The sequence below is a fragment of the Phycodurus eques genome, chromosome 16 (assembly GCF_024500275.1).
Source record: "Phycodurus eques isolate BA_2022a chromosome 16, UOR_Pequ_1.1, whole genome shotgun sequence".
Lineage (NCBI taxonomy): Eukaryota > Metazoa > Chordata > Actinopteri > Syngnathiformes > Syngnathidae > Phycodurus > Phycodurus eques.
Window position 1 is genome coordinate 16,357,911 of NC_084540.1, and position 26,021 is coordinate 16,383,931.

At 40.7% G+C, this 26,021-nt stretch overlaps 1 protein-coding gene across 1 annotated transcript; it reads left to right on the forward strand.

Annotated features, from left to right (window-relative positions):
* aclya (ATP citrate lyase a) lies at positions 1–25,556 on the forward strand. Its single transcript, XM_061700880.1, has 28 exons — positions 1–142; positions 2,152–2,315; positions 5,688–5,810; positions 7,402–7,464; positions 8,295–8,485; positions 10,779–10,858; positions 11,277–11,407; positions 12,343–12,461; positions 13,769–13,905; positions 13,976–14,037; positions 14,110–14,227; positions 15,033–15,187; positions 16,557–16,650; positions 17,708–17,849; positions 19,135–19,303; positions 19,385–19,489; positions 21,757–21,953; positions 22,022–22,103; positions 22,176–22,286; positions 22,362–22,489; positions 23,144–23,237; positions 23,334–23,488; positions 23,561–23,711; positions 23,899–24,042; positions 24,137–24,250; positions 24,337–24,419; positions 24,635–24,711; positions 24,776–25,556. The coding sequence occupies exons 2-28, from the start codon at positions 2,157–2,159 to the stop codon at positions 24,868–24,870; spliced, it is 3,279 nt and encodes a 1,092-aa protein (XP_061556864.1). The 5' UTR covers positions 1–142; positions 2,152–2,156; the 3' UTR covers positions 24,871–25,556.
* The last annotated feature ends 465 nt before the right edge of the window (positions 25,557–26,021 follow it).

Below are 26,021 nucleotides of genomic sequence, written 5' to 3' on the forward strand. Positions count from 1 at the left end.
GGCAGATGCGAGGCGGAAGACAAAACTCACGCCGAGCTCCTCTTCTCCGGTTGACGCAAAAGCGGAGACGCGGAAAGACTGACACACTCCCCCGGTTGAAACCTCTCCGGAACCCCATTTGAGGACTACATTTTAACACGAGGTTCGTTCCTTTACGTAACTTTTATTCATTTTTTTTTGGTGTTGACTAAAGATGAAACGATAGAAAACAAGTTTAACTGCTATGACGTCACCAGCAGTCGTCAAATATTAAATTAGAAAGTTTAAATCATCAACTTCCCTTGACTGGTGTTTTTAATTTGACGAATTAGACTTTTTTTTTTTTTTTTCTTTTTTTTTTTTTTAAGAATGAATGGAGACGGCTAGCATTCTTGATAACTGCCAAATTTATATGAATACAGTATTAGACATTTTTGGGGTGTAAAATTCCTGTTTCATTTAGTATAGTTATATATATATATATATATATATATATATATATATATATATATATATATATATATATATATATATATATATCTCATTTAGTATATACATGGTCGTCCATCATGCCGTTTTCAAACAATATTCATGATCTCACATTGACATCACCAGCAGCCCAAAAGGTGCAACACCTTTCTAATCCATGTGAATAATGTATTGCTGCTGTTCTAGGACAAACTGTTTCCATCTGTCCTGGTACAGTATTATTGGCGGAGTGATGAATCCAGTCTAGTGGTAATCAATAGTGTAGTCCCATTTATATATTTTTTCTATTTAACTTTTAGTTAGCCATGAAAACCTCAGTGAGATTAAAAATATTTCGCAAGAGTGTCCTGGTCAAGACTGGCAGGGAACACCTGAAGCAGGTTTTCCTGTTAAGAAATAGTGGGCCTTCCAGTGAAACAATGTGGAGCAGATGCTCTATCCTGGCGATAAAAGGTAGTTGTCAGCTTTGAAAGAAATAATAATAGGTTGCTTGCTGTTGAATATTAGGTCAAACGTGCCATTTTCAAACAAATGTGCACCTTCCGAGGGAGAGGCTAGGGAAATGTTGTCATAACTACCATAAGCAATGTTAAGTGTAAAGGTCACCCTTAGTAATAAAATATGTAGCCTCTATTACACACAATTTAATTCTTGTGCTTGTATGATATCGCATAGACACTGTACAGTGGAACGTTACCATGTGAATGTCTTAAATGCTGTATGATTTGTGCAACTGTCCTCAAAATTCACACAAAAACTTGGCATGGTTGTCATAATGAGTGACTTAAGATCAGTGAGCATTGACAGTGTTAAGTCATTTGTGTGTTTCACTTTTTCTTTTGTTCTTTTTCAGTTTTAATTTTTTATTTTTTTTTTTATTTTGGGCCACAGAAGGTACTATTGATGGCAAAAAGGGACAAACACAATGATAACCACAGAAAAGGAAGTGAAACTCATTGCAACATAGTGCTGGCGTAGTCGTGGAAGCGGTACAGGTGTCTTTCTTGGCTGGGCAGTCAAATATGTCAGCAATAGTTGTATGGTCAGTTTGACCCTGGAACAGATAATTTCCGTTTCCATTATTCCCTATTGGGAAAAGTGTAAAGACAACCATAGAACAGGAAATTGAACTTTTTGAGGCATAGTGTCAAAAGTAGTACACACATCTCAGTCCTGTGAGTAATAATAATGTTTGTTTTAAATTTTTTTAAAGAACAGAATATACACTCAGTTCTGAATGTATCATCAAAGAGAGAGGTAACACTGTTTACTTTTAACAGTTGCTGACTTATTCTTAACAACCGTTTGAGAATGTAACTAAAACATTGCCCGCACACCTGTAGTTTACGTATAATTTTTTTTTACACTGAAATAATATATTATCATCACCAACTATTGTTAGAAATTGTAATATGTGTTCTTTATTTATTTCAATATCCATTATTTCTTATGGGAACATTTTAAAAAGGAACAAAATGGAGGTTAACTAATGTACCTCAGAGCTTCCAGTATACTTGTTACTCTGCTCGCGTCCTACTCCTACTACAGGACAATAACCTGAGTGATTAATAATGGCCTCTTCTGTTATTACTGCAGAGAAGCTGTGGCTGATTACATTTAGTCTGCTACCCTCACAAAACCTGCCTTGTCGTCATCCGTCTCATCACTCCCTGTCCCGTGTAGACGCCATGTCCGCCAAAGCCATCTCGGAGCAGACGAGCAAGGAGTTACTCTACAAGCACATCTGCACCTCGGCAACGATTCAGAACCGGTTCCGCTATGCCAACGTCACTCCTGAGACCGACCTGGACCGGCTGGCAGTGGAGCACCCCTGGCTGCTCACAGAGGTTTGGATGATTAGTTGGCTTCGTAAATGGAAGATGTTGCAATCTTTTTTTTTTTTTTTTTTTTTCTCTCTCCTCCCTCTCCTCTTTCTTGAAGACAACGATGTCACGGGACTGCAGGGAGGGCTCATCCGTAAAGGAAATTCATAAAATGTATCCACAGGGAATTCGACAAAATGTGGACAAAAGACTTGGGGCGCACATCTTAATCAAATTAATTAATCAATCAGTGGTTAGACTACAGCGGCACAGGGAGAACATGCAATTCGCACTCACGGGCAATTTAAAGTCTGAAACCAACCTACCACACATGTTTTTGGGATGTGGGAGGAAACCGGGGTACCCAAAGAAAAACCATGCAGGCATGGTGAGAACATGCAAACTCCACACAGGTGTGGCCGGATTTGAACCCTGGTCCTCAGAACTGTGAGGCGGCTGTGCTAACCAGTTGCTCAGCATGCCACCCACTTTACCTTAAAGTCCGCTAATTTGATGCTAACACTTAATGGGAAATGCCATAGACGGGCTAACAAAAAGAGTCTACGTGGCAGTGGTATAACGTTTTAAACGCAATCACAAATGATATTCGAACACAAATGGTGCAGCACCACATGCAAACATAAAATAACAATACTCAGTCACAGGCATATATTATTCATCCTTTGTGAAAGCAATATTACAGCGGATTAAGTAACAAACCCTTATTTGTTTGTCTGTATGACTGCATTCATTATAGTACTCCCCGGTGGTCAAGTCGCGCACACCAGAAGGCGCCGCAATGAATTAAAAAACACATTTTTGGGGAGGCAGGAACAGATTAATGGCATTTCCATTCATTACAATTGGGAAACATGATTTGAGAGACACATGTTTTGAGTTACAAGCATGGCCACGGTACGAATTAAACTCCTATCACGAGGCACCACTTCACTGTGTAGTGTGTCACCTTACAACACTTCAATAATCATTGGAAAATTGTGTCCCAAAAGTTTGGTCCATGTAGTTTTATGTACTGAATATAGTAATCGCGTTCATGGAGGATGGCTGGATTAAGCAAGTTCTTTGTGGTGCTCTGGTGTAGCATTCCTAGCAGTAGCTACAATCGCTTTGATGGACCTTCAATTGAATCAGACTGCGGGTTTTCCAGGTACCATCCCGATGCAGAGGGCAGATATGGAAAGGGAGAGTGAGCGATGTGCTGCGCTAGCATTGATGAGGAAACTGCATTAACTTTCACCGTCGGTCATGTCTTACCCTCCTCTTCTTCCTCTTTCTCCCCCTCTTCTTTTTCGTCATTGGCGAGGGCCCAGACAGTAATGGCTGCACTGTCATCAGTCATTCGCTGGCTAGCGGGAGGACGCGCGGCTCCCTCTCTTTTTCAGTGGGGGATGGCAGAATTCTGCTTCAGTGAATGAGGAACACGCTTGTTTTGGGTTAGGAACGTAGATGGGCGGGTATGAGTGATTTTACAATGAAATTAGAATTTGCTCCATTGTAAAATCAATGGGTTTATGTTGCGTACAGGTTACTTAACAGGTTACACCTCAAACTCCTTCTTGTCCAGGGGCTGAATAAAGCACAATTTGATGTCAAGTTGGCCGGACCAGTAAAACTAAAGCGTTATTGAGTATACATTTTTTTTTTTTTTTTACCCCTTTGTTTAAATGCAAAAATTACATTAGGAAAATCAGTACTGCCTGAGTAAAATGGAATAACATTAAATATCGTGTATTTGAACTTTAAATTTTGGCTCACAGTGTATCATGATCAGTCAAAAGTCCACTGTTCCTTTTTTTCCCCGATTGAAGGTTGGTTTACTCAAACTAGGGAGTAGTTTTTTTCTCTGCTTTCTTTGCTGTTATGACATTTTAAATGGAAGCTATCCAGAAAATGACACGTCTTCCTGATTGCGCAATGCTAAACCCCCTTTTTATTAGTGAATAGACACCAGACCCTCTGGACATTTGTTGCGCGTTGGTCTTATTTGCGCTCTTAGTGTTGATCTCGTCTGATTACTCACCCACACATGGTGACTACATTTGTAAAGGACAACACCCACCCTTTATACCCAGGCAAATTATGTTTTTGATTATTTTGAAATTGAAAAAACAACAATAGAATTACTCATTAAAGCAATTTAATTGTATTCAACTCCCGCAAACATAAGAACTACTGCTTTTTCCTCACATAGTGACCTGTTACACTCAGCGGTTATTTACAAAATATGAGACATTTATTAGAGACGCATATGGAGAATAATACTGATATTAATATAGTTTTGATCATTTTTCCCCCCAAACACAAAACTTACTATAATATGCAGACTATGAGGCATTTACTAGAGGCATTTGTCACATAATTGTTTTTATTACTTTTAGTGTAATTTTATTTTATTTCATGAGGGAGGACTATTTTATTTGTGCATGTTTATTCATTCATTTACAATATTTATGTATTTATTTATCCATCCATTTTCTACCGCTTATCTGAGGTCGGGTCATGGGGGCAGTAGCTTTAGCAGGAACACCCAGACTACCCTCTCCCCAGCCGCTTCCTCCAACTCTTCCGGGGGGATCCCGAGGCGTTCCCAGGCCAGCCGAAGGATGTAGTCCCTCCAGCGTGTCCTGGGTCGTCCCCGGGGTCTCCTCCCGGTCGGACGTGCCCGGAACATCTCACCAGGGAGTCTGCCAATCCAGAGGCACTGTCCGCGATGTTGCAGAGGCTTGTCAACCAGGACAGCCCCACAACATCCAGAGCCTTTAGGAACTCCGGGCGACTCTCATCCACCCCCGGGGCCTTGCCACCGAGGAGCTTTTAAACCACCTCGGTGAAGTCAACCCCAGAGAGAGGAGAGCCCGCCTCAGAGACCCCAGACTCTGCTTCCTCATATTCATTCCTTTATTTATTATTATTATTTTATTTCCACAAATGCATAATATATCAACTTCCAGCAGCTTATATTACGTGAGACATTATTAATATTATTACTATTGTTGTTGTTGTTAGTAATAGTAGTAGTAGTATTTCATTGTATTTTTTTATCATGAAGAGGGTTTAATTTGTTCACATACATTGTGAGAATAATGTTTGTCAATTTTATACATTTGGTATATTTCTTTCCACAAATAATGTTACCACAAATATGTTACCTATTAATATTAGCATAATATAGAAAATATTAATATGTATTCTCAACTGAATTTTCTTATCGTATCATATTTTTAAAAAGGCAGAAAAGGAGGCATTTATTTGAGATGAGGCGTTCAAGTGCACCCCGCACCGCTAATAAATCAATGTCTCAGCTTCAATTTGAGGTGTTAAATTATATTTCTCTTGCTTTAAAGCTTCCTTTTGTTGCCTCGCCGCCTTCTGCAGAGGCTGGTGGTGAAGCCGGACCAGCTGATCAAGAGGCGGGGCAAACTGGGTCTGGTGGGTGTCAATCTGGACCTGAACGGCGTCAGAGAGTGGCTGAAGACCCGCCTCATGAAGGAGACGACGGTACGTCATCCATCGAGTTGACTTAGGCCAATAACTGTTTATCGCTATCATCCCTGCTGCCCTCCCCTTCACCCACCTTCCTCCAATTTGTTCATTTTGTATCCAACTGCTACGTTTAGTTTGAACAAGCTGCATACCGCTGCCATCCAGTAGTCAATCAGCGCAGTCAGCTTAGCCTACATCACAGCATCCATCACTGTGATGCTGTCTTGCCTCATAAACCAAGAAGACGCTTCTTCAAGCTCCCAGGCTCCATAAACCAGCCACGAAGAGAGAGTGTATGGGTGTGGGTATTTCATCACTTCTGACATAACAAGTGTGAGGCCATTAACCAAGATAAATAAAGGTGCCACGTTCCAGCTTATTGACTTCTATAAATAAGCTCAACATATCTCATTGGATTCGGGCAATTATTGCACAGGAGCTCTTAATGTTTGAGGACAATTATGCTAACACTTCACAGCAAAGATAACGAGTCACTGTCACTGTGTAAAACACAGGCCTGCACGAAGGCCGACCGATCCTAATCGTCACAACGTACTGAGCGATGCTGTTCCACTCCAGGCCTGTAGGGGGGCAGTTTTCTCACTAGAGCTCCATCGGCTGGATCTGATGGGTTTTGATTTGTTTTTTTCTGATGGTTGTTATTTGGGGTTAATCGTAGACACTCTAACTGGTGGTAAGGATGTCCTGACTTGTATTTAATGAGTTTGATTGTGATTAGTTTTTTCTTAACACAGCCATGTCCCCTCTGTAAGAGGGTGTGCACACATGTGCAACCACATTATCTCAGTGGTTTGTTTTTTGTAGACTTTTTTAAAATATTTTTTATTTTTTTATATCCTTTGCATATACGAATGTCTCTGTGTCAGTTACATGTAACCAGTCAGACAGTTGGCCTTTGGTGGAGATAATAATGTTCAGGTTTTCATTAATTCTGTCCTTTAATGGATTTGGAGTTTGCTGTGGTGTATAGTTGCGCACGCACAGCTGACTTAGCCAAGCAAAATTCCCAACTGTATTCGCAACCTTCCTTTATTCTGCTCTTCTCAAAATGGCAACCCCTCTAATTGTTCTATTTTCCCTCCGGTTGGCTGCTCTCCGCCGGTCCCTGGTCATAAGCGCTGCCTGCGCCTGTTGGCCTTTTAACACAAGACTGGTGACAGCGCCATCAAATGAGCTGCCGTTTCTCGGTTTCTGCCTGGAGTGAGAAACAACGACATTTTCCCCCAGACAATTATAGCGCTATTCTTCTTAAAAGTTTTGTTTTCCTTGCCTTGTTTCAGTCATGAGGAGAATTATGCCTTTAAGGAATGAGGAGGGAGTACCTCATAAAATACTGGTGCAATCCAGATGACATGGAACCAGTATGTTGTTAATGCGACATGGTATTTTCCTCAACTTCTCACAATGTAATTCATGAATGACAAAACTGAGGTGGGTCTCTAAGAAGGTGTACCATTTGATGCCACAAATATCCCCCAAATCAACTGTAAAATGTGTGTTAACGTGGCTTGTACTAGACATATTATGCATGCTGCATTGTGTTTGCCATGTGTGTGTAACAACTGATTCCCGGGTTCATCTTCAGGTGGGAAAAGCCAAAGGCGTTCTCAAGAACTTCCTCATTGAACCCTTTGTCCCTCACAAGCAGGTAAGTCATTTGTTGCACCAAAACACTTGGTTTCATTATTATTATTTTTATTATTATAGTATATTGCTGTTAAAGTCATGGGAAGGTAGCAAAGTGCCATATCGAGCAGTACTTATTTATGTAAACAGCAATGTATTTAATGGCATTTCCAAAGAAACTGCTTACAGTAGATTCTCCAATAAATGAAAGTTTCTCAAATGAACAAAATGCTCTATGCAGTAAAAATGATATGTGTTATGAACCGAACGGGACACATGCGAACCGAACCGAACCGAACTGAAACAATCGAACCGAACGTTTAGGACGTTTTTCATAAACCGTTCCAGCCCTAGTCACATCACATGCAATTAGAGTATGCTTGCTAAAGAAATGTATCGTCAATATAGGCTTACATTTTGTAAAGTTAAATTAATAATTATTGCTATATTAAGTTTGGTACCACCGTGAGCTCATATGGTTGTATCTAGATTAGAGGTACCACGTCTGGGAGTTGGAAGGAGCATGTCGTGGTTCCGCCATTTCAGGAGCGATACAGGTTCATGTTTTAGGAGTATCGTGATTTTCGGTATCGATAGTATATTACAGGCTTAATTATTGTGTGCTGCCCAGAGGCTGAGCTGCACTGTGTGTGTTTACGAAGTAGACAAGGCGAGGTACTTTTTTTTATATGCTCCGTATTGGAACTGGATACATTGCGCAATACGAATACATGTTTCAATTCAATTCATGTTTCAGTACAATTCCACCTCTGTTAATTTTTATTTGGCATCATTAAATTAATATAAAAATAATTCCTAAGTCCCTCATCAATGCCATTTTTTTGCATCTAGGAGGAGGAGTTCTACGTGTGCATCTACGCCACCCGCGAGGGTGACCACGTGCTGTTCCACCACGAGGGCGGTGTGGACGTGGGCGACGTGGACGCCAAGGCCAAGAAGCTGCTGGTCGGCGTGGACGAGAAGATCAGCGAGGGCTCGGTGTGCAAGCAGCTGCTTGCCCACGTCCCCAACGACAAGAGACTGTGAGTGACCGCGTCATTCCTTAAATATGACAGCGCGGTTGAAAATATCACATATAACGTTGCGCACCAATATCAACACAACACCACGCCAAAAATCATATTTGATCGCAAATTTTATTTATTATGCGGTCATTGGTAGCACCGGGAGCCACCCGTCCCCATCAAAGTGTGTGCTCACACTTACCCCCAACCAGACAAAAAGCCTTTTATACTTCACAAAACCAAACGACTGGTTCCATAATTTTCCCAATCTCTGTTTGAAACCTCTTCGAGTCACGAGTGATGCAATCGATAAAACGATGAGCTGAATAAGCAGTTTACTTGGCGGAAATGAATCTATATGTAACTTGTCTTTGTGATTGATCGCGTCCTTCGGCACCAAAGTATTACAACCTTCCATTTTTACAAGGCTCACTCTTGTATCTAACCTAACTATTTTCACTTGTTATTGACTAAATGCATACAGACGTTCAATCTTGAGGCAATGTAATGCCGCATGGTTTCTGCAAAGTGAGGAAAGAGGGAGGAGTTTTATGACACTGCTCAGACAATTTGAGAGTTAAACAGATTTGCATAAAAATAACAGACGATAGATGGAGATCAATACCAACCTTGATTTTCCATTCCATTTAATTACACATCTCCCTAAGGTGTACTGCGATGTTTGTCCGATTCAGCAACACTCAGTAACAATATATTTCCGATCCGATTTGAGTTCCATCTTACCGTATACATGTGAGAGAAACTTGATTTCCAGTTGCATAGTTTTGATGTATTTTTCCCAACTCTTAGGGGTTGTTTTGAACCCAAAATGGATTAAAAAATAAAATAAAAATATAATAGGGTTTTGAAAGACACACAAGTTAACGTTTTTAAAAGGATTGTGTTATGGTCCATCTTGAAACACTGATGAATGACAAAATGAATGACGTGCACAAACGTAAGTACGTCACATTTTGTCCATAAATGACAGCGCTGAACACCCAGTGTCTAATTGAATGGCTACTGTCTGCGTTTGCAGCCCATGTTAAAAAGACTGGTTTCCACTCACACACTTTTATTGCTGCTCTGTATTTCTACTTCAACAAAATGGAGGCCAAGAAGACTGACAACAACATCCAGGCTGTCCTCACCATCTACTCAGGTGGACAAACCTCCAGTTTCCTAGTATTCCCCAGTATTCGTAATACTGTACTCCAGTATTCGAGCCTTCAGCTTGCTCATAGAAGCAGCACTGTCACGTTGGAGAGAGCATGGTATGGTGGGAGAGGGGCGGGGCTGCAAGTGGTTTCCATTAGCCAAATGACAAACACTCTCCTTTGCTTTTTATTCCCCATCTGACTCCACCCCAAGGCCTCCCTTCAAGGCTGCAGCGCATTCACAGCACATCCATTTACTTTGATGGCTGCGATACATTGAGTCACCCCACCACCATCACGCCCACCCTTCTTGTCCGTCTGTCCGGCAGCGCTCTCATTATGGCTGCGATTCAATGTCTTGGCTGACATTGACGGAGCGCGCGCGCGCGCGCACACACACACACACGTATACACGCACGCACGCACGCACACCCTCACCCTATAAAGCCCTCCACCACCCCGTTTCACTCGCATAGTCTTTTTCCATTCCAAGCACACTTGGGAAGCTGAGTCACTTTGGCTCGCTCCCCGTGGGTCAGACGAGGTTTTGACGAGCTGACACAGTTACTTCCCCTGACAGGCGAAAAATACGACACATGCACGCACGCACATACAAACACCTTCAACTCTGCTCTTTTCTGACATCCGAGGCAAAAAAAAAAAAAAAGAAAAGTTCGCCTCCTGCATTATTAAATATTTATTTTGGTGTTCAAACTGGGTGGCACGGTGGATGACTAGTTAGCACGTCTGCCTCACAGTTCTGAGGAGCTGGGTTCAAATCCCCGGCCTCGCCTGTGTGGAGTTTGCATGTTCTCCCCATGCCTGCATGGGTTTTCTCCGGGTAGTCCGGTTTCCTCCCACATCCTAAAAACATGCATGGTAGGTTAATTGAAGACTCTAAAATGCCCGTAGGTGTGAATGTGAGTGCAAATAGTGGTTCGTTTATGCAGATTATGCCCTGCGATTGGCTGGCGACCAGTTCAGGGTGTACCCCGCCTCTCGCCCGAAGATAGCCGGGATAGGCTCCGGCACGCCCGCGTCCCTAGAAAATAGGACTTGGCTCCCTGACATATTTCATGTATCAGAAGTGATTCTTTCTATTTCTGTTATTTTGATTCATGTGGCATATCTTTGTAATGTTTATATGTTGGCAGGGTCCTAGCCCACTTCATTGTCGGGCTTTTCAACCTGTATGAAGACCTGTTCTTCACATACCTGGAAATCAACCCACTCGGTAGGTTTTACATGAATTTTATTTATATTTTGGTAAGTTAACAAAACTGCGCATGACTATATGACCCTTTTGAATTGAGGACTGGTTCGATATTAGACATCCAAAAATGCTCGTGCCAACCAGTGTAATCATGGTGTTTGCAAAACATCCATAAATATGTTATTAAGTTATGAAAGAAGACAACATTGTGACATTAGATTCTGCCATCACAAGTTCTTTCTGCCACATTTAAACCCAAAGGAAGGAATGTTGTAAATATTTTATGCGCTTGCTGTTTGATGATGTTGGTAATTGGTTGCAGAGAACATGTCCCCTTCCTGCTTTGCTGCTGTACACAAGCAATATGCAGGGGGCTTCTCTGCTTAACACAGTTTGTTAGTCAGTAGGTGGGTGTGTCACCTTTTCTCTTCCCCTGCAGTGGTCACTAAAGATGGCGTCTACGTGCTGGATATGGCGGCGAAGATCGACGCCACGGCGGATTACATCTGCAAGGCCAGGTGGGGGGATGTGGAGTTCCCGCCGCCCTTTGGCAGGGAGGCCTACCCTGAGGTAATTTCAACTGATGACACTAGTCTTTTTTTAAATTATAGTTTGGAAAGGTGTAAATGAAATAACACATTTTTTTAAAAAAGTATTCATTTTGTGAGCTCCCTGATTTTTTTTTTTTTCATTTTATTTTAATGTAAAAATTAATTTACAGATTTGTTTTACTATAGGATTCGTATTTTCTAAAAATATACATTTGTAGTATTAATAGATGTATAGCTGTTTTTTATTGTAAGATTTATAATCATATGTATGTATAGATTTTTTTTTTATTACAGGATTTTGTTTTTTTAATGATATGAACAAACCTACATAAATAAACTTGCAGAATTTATTTTATTCTAGGATTTTTACTATAAAGATATAGTATTAATAAATGTATATATTTTTTCTTAGGGTTTAAAATTCTACCTCATTGCATTTTTTTTAGATTGTATAATTAAATATGAAGATGATTGAATGACAGGATTTATCTTTTTTTAAATCTTATTTAAATACACTTTCAAATAATTGTTTATAGATTTCTTTTCTAAAAGGAGCTAGCACAGGAACTAACTAAAAGGAACTAGCACCTCTAGTGTAAATACTAAGCTCTGTTGTGATGTGTCAGGCTGGTCTCCGACAGACTCACCGCGCAGCAGCAGACGGACGCTCTAATTGGCTCGAGGGGGGCTAAGGGCGGCAGGAGGCGCCTTTTGATTGGAAGCATTTTCCTCCGAGGCGCCAGATGTGTGTGTGTGTGTGTGTGTGTGTCTGTGTCTGTGTCTGTGTCTGTGTCTGTGTCTGTCTGTCGGTTTTTGTGCGCCTGCCTGTCGAAATCAAGCACGAATGTTCCACGCAGCCCCACAATCACTCCTCAATGCAATCTCACCGGCCACTTCATTAGTCACACCCGCACAATCCAATACTCTTAATAAAAATTTTTTTTTTTTTTGCAGGAGGCCTACATCGCCGACCTAGACGCCAAGAGCGGCGCCAGCCTCAAACTGACCTTGCTCAACCCGCAGGGCCGAATCTGGACGATGGTGGCGGGCGGCGGAGCCTCCGTCGTGTACAGGTAGTCAATCACATGCGTCTACTAGGGCCGTCAAAGTGTTTGTTGTTTTTGCAGTGCTACAGTGAGCATTTTTATTTTATTTTTTCAGTGTACACTCCAAAAACACACAAAATGGATTCATTCAAGGATACGTGCCCAGTGGAATGCATTGTGGTTGTCTATGGCCTTGCATGTCTAGTTACAGCGTGTTAAAATGTGTCGGTAAAATACGGAAAATAAAGTAGTTTAGTTCAGTCGTAAAATAATCATTAATACTCATTAGTTAATTTAATTATTTGTAATTGACTTGATTAAAACCAATTTATTTTATTTTATTTTTTTTAAATTCAATGTTTACGGTATGTAAAATTGTTAATTTTACTTTGTTTATTTGTACTTTGTTATGTTATTTACAATGAATCAATTAACAAATTATTTATGCTCTGTTTTTTTGCATTGATTTATTTTCAGTTAATTGAATTATAATTACTAAATAAATTATTTGATTAAAAATGAATGTTAATTGTATGTGTAAAATTTTTTATTTTACTGTTTTATGTTATTATTTACGATAAATCAATTAACAAATATTTTGTGCATTGCATTATTTGCAATTAATTGAATTACTAAACCGATTATTTGATAAAAATTAATGTTCATTGTATGTGTAAAATTGTTTAGTTTGCTAATATTTGTATTTACAATAAATACATTTACAAATTATTTAATGAAATAAAGGAATAAAATATTTTTGAAAATGGAAAACCAAGATGGACATTTAATTTTGTTTAGAATTCATTATTATAATTAATTATTTATTAAGTAATAATGAATAATTGAATAAATACAATTGTATTAACCTTTTTTTTGTTTGACAAAAAAGTAATGTAACAACTTGATAATGTTAATGCTCGTTGGGCCGGCTTAAAGAAAAGAGTGGGCCGTACGGTATGTAGCCCACAGGCCACGCTTTGGGCACCCCTCAGTCATTGGTAACGCCTGCATCATTCCACAATCAATTTTTTTTAATCTTAGAATTATTGCTGTGAAAACGGGATGAATGTTTTCTGAATCGGAAGGTAAATAAAATAAGGAAACGACAAGTTAAAGCTTTATCTCCTACCATTTTGAAGAGTTTGCACGAATGATCAGCATCTTGCCACCTTCTCCATCTGTTTGGGGATGTAAGATGTCCCATGCAGACTCCTCAACCATGACTAATAAATCCCTCTGTGCCTCTTTTATTTTTATTTGCTCTACCTATTTTATGGTGTACTATCAAGAAAGAGTTATTTCTCCCTTACAATGATGTGCCTCCGATCTCACAGCGACACCATCTGCGACCTGGGCGGCGTTGATGAGCTGGCCAACTACGGCGAGTATTCGGGGGCGCCGAGCGAGCAGCAGACATACGACTACGCCAAGACCATCCTCTCGCTCATGACCAGGGAGAAGCACCCTGATGGTACGTCCAACGTGTGCCCGTCTTCCTTTTTACGAAAGTAACAGTTTGGACCATTTTGGTGGTTTCCCAGGCAAAGTGTTGATCATTGGGGGAAGCATTGCCAACTTCACAAATGTGGCGGCGACGTTCAAGGTAATAACAGAGGTGCCTTGTGTCCTGCTAAATAGCAACTTGCTAACTTTACCTCCTTGTCTCCCTGTATAGGGAATTGTTCGAGCAATCCGAGACTACCAGGTGCCTCTCAAGGAGCACGAAGTGACCATTTTCGTCAGGCGCGGGGGTCCAAATTACCAGGAGGGCCTCCGGGTAATGGGAGAAGTTGGTAAGTTGATATAGTGCAGAAAAGAAAAAATAATATCCTGATCATGTGACAATATTTTTGGGGGTTTTCAGGATTATGCCAAATACTGAGCCCCTAATCTGAAGGCCGTATTCAGCCAATCAGATGCGTGAAGAAAATCATTTCCACAAAAGTCACCAATAATGACAATGTCAAAAAGGAGGACTCGCACATCTGGACTGGACTGGAGTTCATCCCCAATATTAAACTTAAATATTGAAATATAAGATAGTCAGTCAATGATCCCCAGAGGAGAAATAGAATTTAAATATGTTATTTGTCTATTTAGTACACATTTAAAAAATATATAGTTTATAATAATAATAAATCGGTTTATTTAAGGTCTGCAGTGCGAACAGTCACAAAAAAAATTCTATCAAAATAAACAACAAATATCATTCATAGACAAGTAAAATTATATATCGTGCGGTACTTACAACATTAAAGAAAATTCAAGATCCTCACCCTTGTTGTTGTTCTCGTACCTTAATTAACTCCGAAAGAGAAGACAAAAACACAATAAAAAATATCATTTGAAAAATTATGATATAAATGTATAAATTAATCAAATTTAAAAATACGTACTTTTTATTTTGAGATTTGTATTCTTTTAATTATATCATATAAATAAATCTGTATATTTGTATTAACGTTTTTTGTAAATATTTAAAAATACACCTGGCTTTTTATAACTATTGGATTTTTGTTTACTATATATAAATATATACTTTATTTGTATTGATTTATTTGACCCAATTTGATACTCAATCCCCTCCTCTTCTCACAGGCAAGACCACAGGGATCCCCATTCACGTCTTTGGCACCGAGACCCACATGACCGCCATTGTGGGCATGGCGCTGGGTCACCGGCCCATCCCCAACCAGCCTCCCGTTGCCGCCCACACTGCCAACTTCCTGCTCAACTCCAGTGGAAGCACATCGGTATGACGCTTGGTGACAAACAGGCCGCCGTGTCATGTGGCACGGCGGTTGTAATGGCAGAGCGCTTTGTCCTCCTTTTAGAGTCCCTGTGGCTCTTTTGTCTGAGAGCTTTGCACAGTGATGTCATCTAACTCAAATTGTTATGGCCGCTCTCACAAACGCTCCCAGTTTGCCCGGAAGCTTCCACTTCGACTGTGTGTGCAAAAGTATTGAGACATTCCCAGTCGTGGAAATGCTCAAATGAAAGCAAAGTTGTGTAACCGATTACAGTAAACACACCCAGACACTCATGGACAGAAGTATTGGGACATGTGGCCACAACACCTCGCAGTGGTTCTCAAAGGTTTTTCATCAAGCACCACCTCAAAAAATACTTAGCTCTCCAAGTAGCACCATTATGACCAGCAATGAAATACTGTAGCGCAGTAGGCCCAAGTGTTCATCACAAACAAGGCAGAGGCTTTATTCCCAAGATGTATATTTATTATTATTGGAACTCAATGTACTATTATGAACAATTTGAATATTAACACTGGACATAAAATAAAAAATAATGTAATTAAATCCATCCATCCATCTTGTAGACTGCTTATCCTCCTTAGGGTCACAGGTAAGCTCGTGCCTATCTAAACTGACTTTGGGCAAGAAGTAGGGTATACCTTGGACTGGTCGATAGCCAATCGCAGGGCACAAATAGAAAAACAATTCTCACTCACCTGTACTTAAATATGAATCCAATTAAAATGTATTGTAAATAACCGTCAAAGATTGTACCTAAATACATCTTTGAAAATCAACAGTTCTGAAGGATACATTGTAAAGGTATTGAACTTAAAAGTTAAATACAATTGATCTTTACTTAACAAATGTACTGTACTAGATTTTGAAAAAAAAAGTTTCAGCAACTGTATCGTTATGCAGTTCGAACATTTACACTACGCCTAAATATAGGAAAATAAAAAAACTAATAGCGATTCAATTCAAATTTATTAAATGCAAATGTGTTGCACTTAAAAGTTAAACTGTACTGTACTGGAGTAACGCAAAGTTTAACCCACTACTACATATAATGTAACCTATGCACAGTTTGAACATTTTAATTCAGTGATTCTTTTGCCTACCACTAGAGGGAAGCTGTGTACCAGTAGTCGTACCACACTTTATGAGAATCACTGGCTGAAGAGATGTATGGATATTTACACTACCGTCCTTGAGTATCTATTGTGTGAGAAATTGCTTCTTTTTTTGTATCTATCCTACATCATTTAAAGCACATCAGACCATTTCTCGTGCCAGCACCGACCTCTTTAGCGTACATTTTAAAAATGTTTGAGGCTGCGACACGAACAAAATTGTTTCCCACTTTCAGACTCCGGCATCCACCCGCACAGCCTCCTTCTCCGAGAACAGCGGCAAAGCTAAGGCCTCGCCAGCCAAGAAAGCCAAAAGCGCAGCTCCTGTTGGTGAGAAAATACACTCATACTGCATCATATATTGTACCTACGGTACATAGGCACTTATGAACGTTAGTCTGCATAATAGGAATTTGGTCAAAGGTGTTTTAGCTCCCTCTTCAGACACTTAAATGGCTTTGCAGTCCTCACTCACACTGGAACGGGACTATCCGTCCATCCATTATCAGTGGCGTTTGTCCTCATTAGACTCGCGGGTGAGCTTGAGCCTATCCCATTTGACTTTAGGCCAAGAGGCGGGGTACACCCTGGACTGGTCACCAGCCAGTTGGGCACAGATAGACAAACAAGCACGTGTATGGGAAATGTAGGGTCTTCCATGTTGCTAACGTGGATGTTTTTGGTTTGTGGGAGGAAGCCAGAGTAATCAGAGAAAGCACATGAAATCAAGGGAAAAAACATGAGAGATTGGAACCCAGAACCTCTGAAGTGTGAGGCAGACATGCTAACCACTAGCGCCACGTTTTGCCAATGTGTAAATAAAGGTAATAAAAATAATAGGATTAGGTAAGTGTAGCACCAAATCTCTGCACAAAAATAATAATATAATATCATAAAAATATGTATTTAGAAGCAAACAAAAGACCATTAAAATTTGCCATTAGGTTTAGCATTTTGAAAAATATATTTATTTACATATTTTTAAAAATAGGATAAAATAAAAGGGAACTTGTAAAAATAAGATCAAATGAAAGGGAAATTGTAGAAATGCTATGGTTAACATAGCATTGAAATAATGTGCAAAAATAAAGTGTGAGGTTAGAAATAATTCCAATCATACATAATAAATATACAGCCTGAAAAGCAGCCCCCCAAAAACATAATTTTGCTGACTGACTATTGTGCATTTACCTTAAAAATATAGTAGTAGTTTGAAATGACTATAACAATTGCATTAAATCATATTATTCTTAAGTTACATTATTATTATTATTGGACTTGATGCAAGTTTACTTATATGTATACCACAGTATGGTAGAAAATGGCTTCCGAGTTGACATCATCACAGTGATGATGATGGCAATGATGTAAGATGTCTCCCTTACAGTCAAGGCGACCACGCTGTTCAGCAAGAAGACCAAGTCCATCGTGTGGGGCATGCAGACACGGGCCGTGCAGGGCATGCTGGACTTTGACTACGTCTGCTCCAGAGACGAGCCTTCCGTGGCGGCCATGGTCTACCCCTTCACGTAAGCACACTTCGGTGAACCCGCTCTATACGCGGGTATAGGTGCTGAGCCGTGCTAGCAAATAGCAAAAGTCTGTGAGGAAGGGATGCCCACCCAAAAAAGTTGGAAATTGCCTTTAGATAACAGAAAATGGCAGCAAAGCAAACCAAGCCTGTGGTTTTAATAGATGAACCTCCTCCTCTCACTTCCACATAGTTACTTGGTCACACAAGTTGGCGCCAAAGCATCTTTTTTATATTAGACAAAGCTTTCGCCCGAAGCACAAAAACAGTGAATAGGTGAGTTTTTCAGCAAACTTACACAGGACTGCAACACAGTATGACAGGAACGATGGTGAAAGTCTCTTTCAGCCATTTGCATTCTCGGGCATTGATCACTTTGCATTCCTCGTTGCTCTGACTGACTATATTAACAAAATATTTTATCTTATCTATGCTTATATGACGAAACAAAATCAATTCAATATTATGACTGTGTTATTGTATTGAGTTTTAACTAAAATATTCTATAATAATGATTTTCCTAGTAATCCATTTTCAAAATGCTGTATTACAAAAGGACCAAAGAACATATTGACTCCTATTTACAGAGTGTCCCTGAACGCACCACGCACACTTGCAGCTGTGACGTGACTGCCTAATGTAAACATGAATGGCGGCCACACTGAACCGCTTACCAAAAATATTAAGCTGTTTACCCCCTGAAATACAGTGGTGATTTTTTTTTTTGCAGATTTTTCACACTTTTCCCATCATCCATCAAATTTAAATATTAGTAATAATTGAAAAAAACAAAGGAAACACAAAATACATTTTCTAAATGAAGGTTTTTATTAAGGATGAAAAACAAATACAAACCTACATGGTCCTGTGTAAAAAAAAAAAAAAAAAAAAAAAGTGATTGTCCTGTAAACCTGATAACTGGAGGGGGGCCCCCTTAGCAGCAAAGACTACAATCAAGCGTTTGTGATAACTTGCAAGGAGTCTCTTAAAGTGCTGTGGAGAAATCTTGGCCCACTCATCTTTGCAGAATTGTTGTAATTCAGCCACATTGGAGGGATTTCGAGCATGAACCGCCTTTTTAAAGTCACGCCACAACATCTCAATAGGACTCTGGTCAGGACTTTGACTAGGGCACTCCAAAGTCTTTATTTTGTTTTTCTTCAGCCATTCAGAGGCGATAAGTGTTTTGAGTTACGAGCGTGGCCACGGAACGAAATAAACTTATCTCAAGGCGCCACTGTATAGTACACACCAGACTCATAGGAGTCCTGCTTCCCTTCCAGCGGAGACCACAAGCAGAAGTTCTACTGGGGCCACAAAGAGATCCTTCTGCCGGTGTACAAGAACATGGGCGACGCCATGAAGAAGCATCCGGACGTGGACGTGCTCATCAGCTTTGCTTCCCTCCGCTCAGCCTTCGACAGCACCATGGAGACCATGCAGCATCCGCAGGTGTATATTTATCCCACCCCCCAGCCACCCAACAAAATTCAGTTAATGTCACTTACATTTCTTTGCAACTTAATTGTTCAGATTCACACCATCGCCATCATAGCGGAGGGAATTCCCGAAGCCCACACCAGGAAAATCATTAAGACAGCCGATGAGAAGGGCATCACCATTATCGGACCAGCAACTGTGAGTCCCAATTTCTCCATTGATTAAAATGTAACTTTATCACTTTTCTGAAACCACAAATCTCTTGTGACTGAAGAGAATATGTTAAAAAATATATTTTGTACATTTGGTACAATTCGGTGCAAATGTTGGTCTGGCTCTTCGAAACAAATAGAGAATAGTTGAGAATATTTCAATCAAACAATAAACAATCAGTTAATGTGGTAAACTATGCAAATATATAGAGTTGCTAAAATTGCTGTGCAAATGCCGGCCTGGTTTTCTTAAACAAACAAAGAAAGAAGACAAACATATCAATTGAACTCTTAAAAAAAAATTATTAAATATTTTTTGAAAACTAAAATGTATGGTGCAGATTTTGGCCTTGTTGTCTTCATACAACCCCAATTCCAATTAAGTTGGGACGTTGTGTTAAACATAAATAAAAACAATACAATCATTTGCAAATCATGTTCAACCTATATTTAATTGAATACACTACGAAGACAAGATATTTAATGTTCAAACTGATAAACTTGATTGTTTTTTGCAAATAATCATTAACTTAGAATTTTATGGCTGCAACACGTTCCAAAAAAGCTGGGACAGGTGGCAAAAAAGACTGAGAAAGTTGAGAAAGCTCTTCAAACACCTGTTTGGAACATCCCACAGGTGAACAGGCTAATTGGGAACAGGTGGGTGCCATGATTGGGTAGAAAAGGAGCTTCCCTGAATTCCTCAGTCATTCACAAGCAAAGATGGGGCGAGGTTCACCTCTTTGTGAACAAGTGCATGAGAAAATAGTCGAACAGTTTAAGGACAATGTTCCTCAACGTACAATTGCAAGGAATTTAGGGATTTCATCATCTACGGTCCACAATATCATCGAAAGGTTCAGAAAATCTGGAGAAATCACTGCATGTAAGCGACAAGGCCGAAAGCCAACATTGAATGCCCGTGACCTTCGATCCCTCTGGCGGCACTGCATCAAAAACCGACGTCAATGTGTAAAGGATATCACCACATGGGCTCAGGAACATTTCAGAAAACCAATGTCAGTAAATACAGTTCGGCGCTACATCCGTAAGTGTAACTTGAAACTCTACTATGCATACCAAAAGCCATTTATCAACAACATCCAGAAACGCCGCCGGCTTCCCTGGGCCCGAGCTCATCTAAGATGGACTGATGAAAAGTGGACGAGTCCACATTTCAAATTGTTTTTGGAAATTGTGGACGAGTCCACATTTCAAATTGTTTTTGGAAATTGTGGACGTCGTGTCCTCCGGGCCAAAGAGGAAAAGAACCGTCCATACTGTAATGGACGCAAACTTTAAAAGCCAGCATTTGTGATGGTATGGGGCTGTGTTAGTGTCAATAGCATGGTTAACTTACACATCTGTGAAGGCACCATTAATGCTGAAAGGTACATCCAGGATTTGGAGAACCATATGCTGCCATCCAAGCAACTTCTTTTTCATGGACGCAACTGCTTATTTCAGTAAGACAATGCCAAACCACATTCTGCACGTGTTACAACAGCGTGGCTTCGTTGTAAAAGAGTCCGGGTACTAGACTGGCCTGCCTGCAGTCCAGACTTGTCTCCGATTGAAAATGTGTGGCGCGTTATGAAGCGTAAAATATGACAACGGAGACCCCGGGCTGTTGAACAACTGAAGCTGTACATCAAGCAAGAATGGGAAAGAATTCCACCTACAAAGCTTCAACAATTAGTGTCCTCAGATCCCAAACGTTTATTGAATGTTGTTCAAAGAAAAGGTGAAGTAACACAGTGGTAAACATGACCCTGTCCCAGCTTTTTTGGAACGTGTTGCAGCCATGAAATTCTAAGTTAATGATTATTTGCTAAACACAATCAAGTTTATCAGTTTGATCTTTAAATATCTTATCTTTGTAGTGTATTCAATTAAATACAGGTCGAACATGATTTCCAAATCATTGTATCCTGTTTTTGTTTGTTAAATACGTCCCAACTTCATTGGAATTGGGGTTGTAAAATAATCACATTAAAGTAAAAAGAGATTTGTTCAATAACATTTCCATAAATAAAATGCTAGAAATACACTATTACTGGTTTTAAAATATATTAAGTGTAAAAATCTATAAAACTAATAAATAGCAAAGAAAAGTTCAATCCATATGGTCGAAAATGGCATGATACACTATAAAATGAAAAAAGATTGCAATAAATAAATAATGGATCAACTAAGATATGTAGCGTAAATGGCAGTACGTTGCAAATTGCTGGTATGGTTGTCCGTCCACAGGTGGGCGGCATCAAGCCGGGCTGCTTCAAGATCGGCAACACGGGTGGCATGCTGGACAACATCCTTGCCTCCAAGCTGTACCGGCCGGGCAGCGTGGCTTACGTGTCGCGCTCAGGCGGCATGTCCAACGAGCTTAACAACATCATTTCGCGTACCACCGATGGCGTATTTGAAGGTGTGGCCATTGGTGGGGACAGGTAGGTGAAAATATAGCTTTCAAGTCCACAAACCCACGTAGAGGTACTGAATGTGGACTGTGTGACAGGTACCCAGGCTCCGTTTTCACAGACCACGTGCTGCGCTACCAGGACACCCCCGGAGTGAAAATGATCGTCGTGCTGGGCGAGGTGAGGCGTCTAGTGACTGGACTTTCTATAAATGTCATCGAAGGAGTGTCCTGATTGGCTGTTGTGCTGTAGATTGGCGGCACGGAGGAGTACAAGATCTGCCAGGCCATCAAAGAAGGCAGGATCACAAAGCCCGTGGTGTGTTGGTGCATCGGGACCTGCGCTACTATGTTCGCCTCAGAGGTAAAAGGTTGCTCGTGCAGCTGCTGATAAGATAGTAAGCAAGATAGTAATTTGTGTCGGATTTGTACGCATCAGGTCCAGTTTGGCCACGCAGGAGCGTGCGCTAACCAGGCTTCAGAGACTGCGGTGGCCAAGAACAAAGCTCTGAAGGAGGCCGGCGCTTTTGTGCCAAAGAGCTTTGACGAGCTGGGAGAGATCATTAAGTCAGTGGAAGTGCCGCCCCCGACAGAGTGCCGCCCATATCAGAAACCGCCCCTGCATCTTGCTGAAGTTGCAGACGCTCTGTCTACTTCTCCGGCGGGAAAACTTTCCTGTTTATTTTGCTGTTAGGCTGCTACGTCAGCAATTCCAAATTTGGGCACGCGGACCGGGGCGCCGTGGTCGTTACTGCTGTGTCACGTGGTCCTTTCACATTGAGCAAGTGCAGTGTGAAAAAACTTTTAGTCTGTTAACAGCCAGCCGCTAACCTGAGCCAACAACAGCTAACTACACTCTCATTTGCTGACTCATACGTCACTCACCAGGCCAGGCTCTGCCTTTTAAAGCCACACACACTTACAAGTCACAGATACTACTATGTAGAACTTGATTATGGTAACCTCAAGTGGACCTCACATGCACGTTGTTATTATGTATTGGTTTTGTTGTTTAACAATGCAGAATCAATTTTCATCCGATTACTTGATTCATCGATGAGATGATCGGAAGAATACTCAGTCCTTAAAATATTTGATAACTGCAGCCCTAATATTTACCCAGCTTGCCTTTGTAATTTCATATTTAATGAGTGGGCAGGCACTCCAGAGACTCGACTATTTGTTTACAAACATTAAAAAGTCAACATTCCATCCATGCAGGTGTGTATATGACGACCTGGTGGACAAAGGAGTCATCCAACCAGCGCCAGAGCTGCCCCCTCCCACTGTTCCGATGGATTACTCCTGGGCACGAGTCAGTGACATATATATACTTTTTAAACTTCCATTTCCAATTACTTTATATTTCCTTATAATAAATGATTCCCTGTGGTGTGTGTTTGCCCTGCAGGAGCTGGGTCTGATTCGCAAACCGGCGTCCTTCATGACCAGCATCTGTGACGAGAGGGGGCAGGAGCTCATTTATGCCGGCATGCCCATCACGGAGGTCTTTAAGTCGGAAATTGGCCTGGGGGGCACTCTGGGGCTTCTGTGGTTCCAGAGGAGGTGTGTTTCCTCATCCAACTATTGAGATGATTTCCGAAGACAACGATGTGCGATCCAGTATGTTTTCTCCAGGCTGCCCAGATACGCCTGCCAATTCATCGAGATGTGTCTCATGGTGACAGCCGATCACGGTCCAGCAGTATCCGGCGCCCACAACACCATTGTGTGTGCCCGAGCCGGCAAAGATCTGATCTCAAGTCTCACCTCTGGCCTGCTCACCATCGTAAGACACGCTAACTGTACGCTTACTGACATGATGTGATATATAACACGAGAGCTGCGTCTGAAAAATAATAATGATCAGTTTGGAGCGACACGCACACGCTGGCAAATTTGATCTACAATATATTCAGTCAACAAATGGCTAGAAAGTTAAAAAACATGGTGTTGTGGCTCATTTCTTTCCCCAGGGTGACCGCTTCGGAGGCGCTCTGGACGCCGCGGCCAAGCAGTTCAGCAAGGCCTTCGACAGCGGCATGCTGCCCATGGAGTTCGTCAACAAGATGAAGAAGGACGGCAAGCTCATCATGGGCATCGGCCACAGGGTCAAATCCGTGAGTAAAAAGCCGCACCTCAGACCACTGGAGCTCGCACCGCTTCCTGTGCCATATATTTTGAGTTTTTTGTTGTTGTTTTCCCCCCTCTCAGATTAACAATCCTGACATGCGAGTCCAGATCTTGAAAGACTTTGTGAAGCAGCACTTCCCCTCCACGCAGCTGCTGGATTACGCTCTGGATGTGGAGAAGATCACCACTTCAAAAGTAGGATCCCTTTCCTTCGTCATTGTCTCTTATAGCCCATAACACATTTTTTTTTTTCACACCGTTTCCTCTTCTGTTTGTGTTAGAAGCCCAACTTGATCCTGAATGTGGACGGCTTCATCGGCGTGGCCTTTGTGGACCTACTCAGAACCTGCGGTGGATTTACCAGGTAGACGGTTACCTCCAGCATGGTGGCCAAACCATTTTAATTTGGATATGCAGCACCAAATGATTGCGTAATAATAATCACCTTTTTGTTGAGCAATTTTGTGCAAATGTTTGTTTATATATATATATATATGTTAAAAAGAATAGCCTACACAAATAAAAAATCTCTAAAAACCTGTTTATTCTCACAAATGAATGTTGTTGTTTTTCTTTTAGGGATGAAGCAGACGAGTTTGTGGAAATTGGCGCTCTGAACGGCATCTTTGTCCTGGGTCGGAGCATGGGATTCATTGGTACGTGAAGTAAAATACGTAGAAAATAGAGTTCTAACAAATAATAACAAAATCGTCTTCTCAGGACACTACCTGGATCAGAAGAGGCTAAGGCAGGGTCTCTATCGCCACCCGTGGGACGACATCTCCTACGTGCTCCCGGAGCACATGTCCATGTAGGACCCTCTCCGCCCACCTAAGCTTAAAGACTGAAGATATGGCATATTTCATCAATATGTTACTGTTCAGATCACATATATTGCTTGAAATTGTTGCTGATTTAAATTGTCAGTATTTGACACTGAGAAAATCCTCTCGGACATGACCAAGGCCTGACGTGACAAAAGTTGAAATGGTCCATCATGTTCTCACGTCTCCGTGCAGCTCTATTCTGTGTGCCATTCCACTAGCATCGTCGTCATCTTGAGCTTCTTACACAGGGTAATTGTGTAGTGCAATATTAATGTGAAACCATACTGTAGATGATAGCTTTATTAATGTATTCTGTAGGTGTATTCATCAAAAAGATGTTTTAATTGTCCATATCTTGTCTCAGCTGTTGTTGCAAAAGGGAACATTTATTTATGTCATTCCTAGGTAATGACTCAAAATAACTACCAAAATAATACTGTATTAGAATACTGTGATTACAGCACTACAGTACTACAAATTATTGGTTATCATTAATATAATGACTCGTTATAGAAGGCACTAGATTATGTATTTGGGATAATTTGATAATGACCTCGCTGCTGTTGTGGCAATGTTTGTGTGTGAAGTGAATGTGCCTCTATACTGACCTGTGTTTGTCAACATCTGTGCAATTTAAAGTAGAAATGTGTACCAGTAAAGAGGCGTTTTCCTTGGCTGTTGTTGGTTTTTTCTCCTTCCAAAGCTTTACTGAAAGTCTTGATATATGTAATACAATAATATATGGCCAATGTAACATTGTTTTCTCAGTAAAGTACAAAAACAAAACTAACAAACGCTCAAGAAACAAAAAACAAAAATGACAAAAGATATAAAGCACACTATATTCCTTTTCATTTAAGGTCTATTAATAAGTCACCACCTTGGCCACGTTGGTTTTGTTTAAATGAAATGTTACATTTCAACGACGTCATTATAATGGCGTAAACGATTGTATGCTGACGGCACAAACGCGCTTGGCATCGTTCAGGTCCAACGTTTTGGAAGAAAAAAAAAAAATTCGCAAGAAAACAATTCACATACAATTATCAATGATATAACACAGCTGTGATAATTGCAATCAAGTAAATTTACTTGTGATATAAATCGTTACAGTTAAAGAATAGCAATCGGAATTTCCG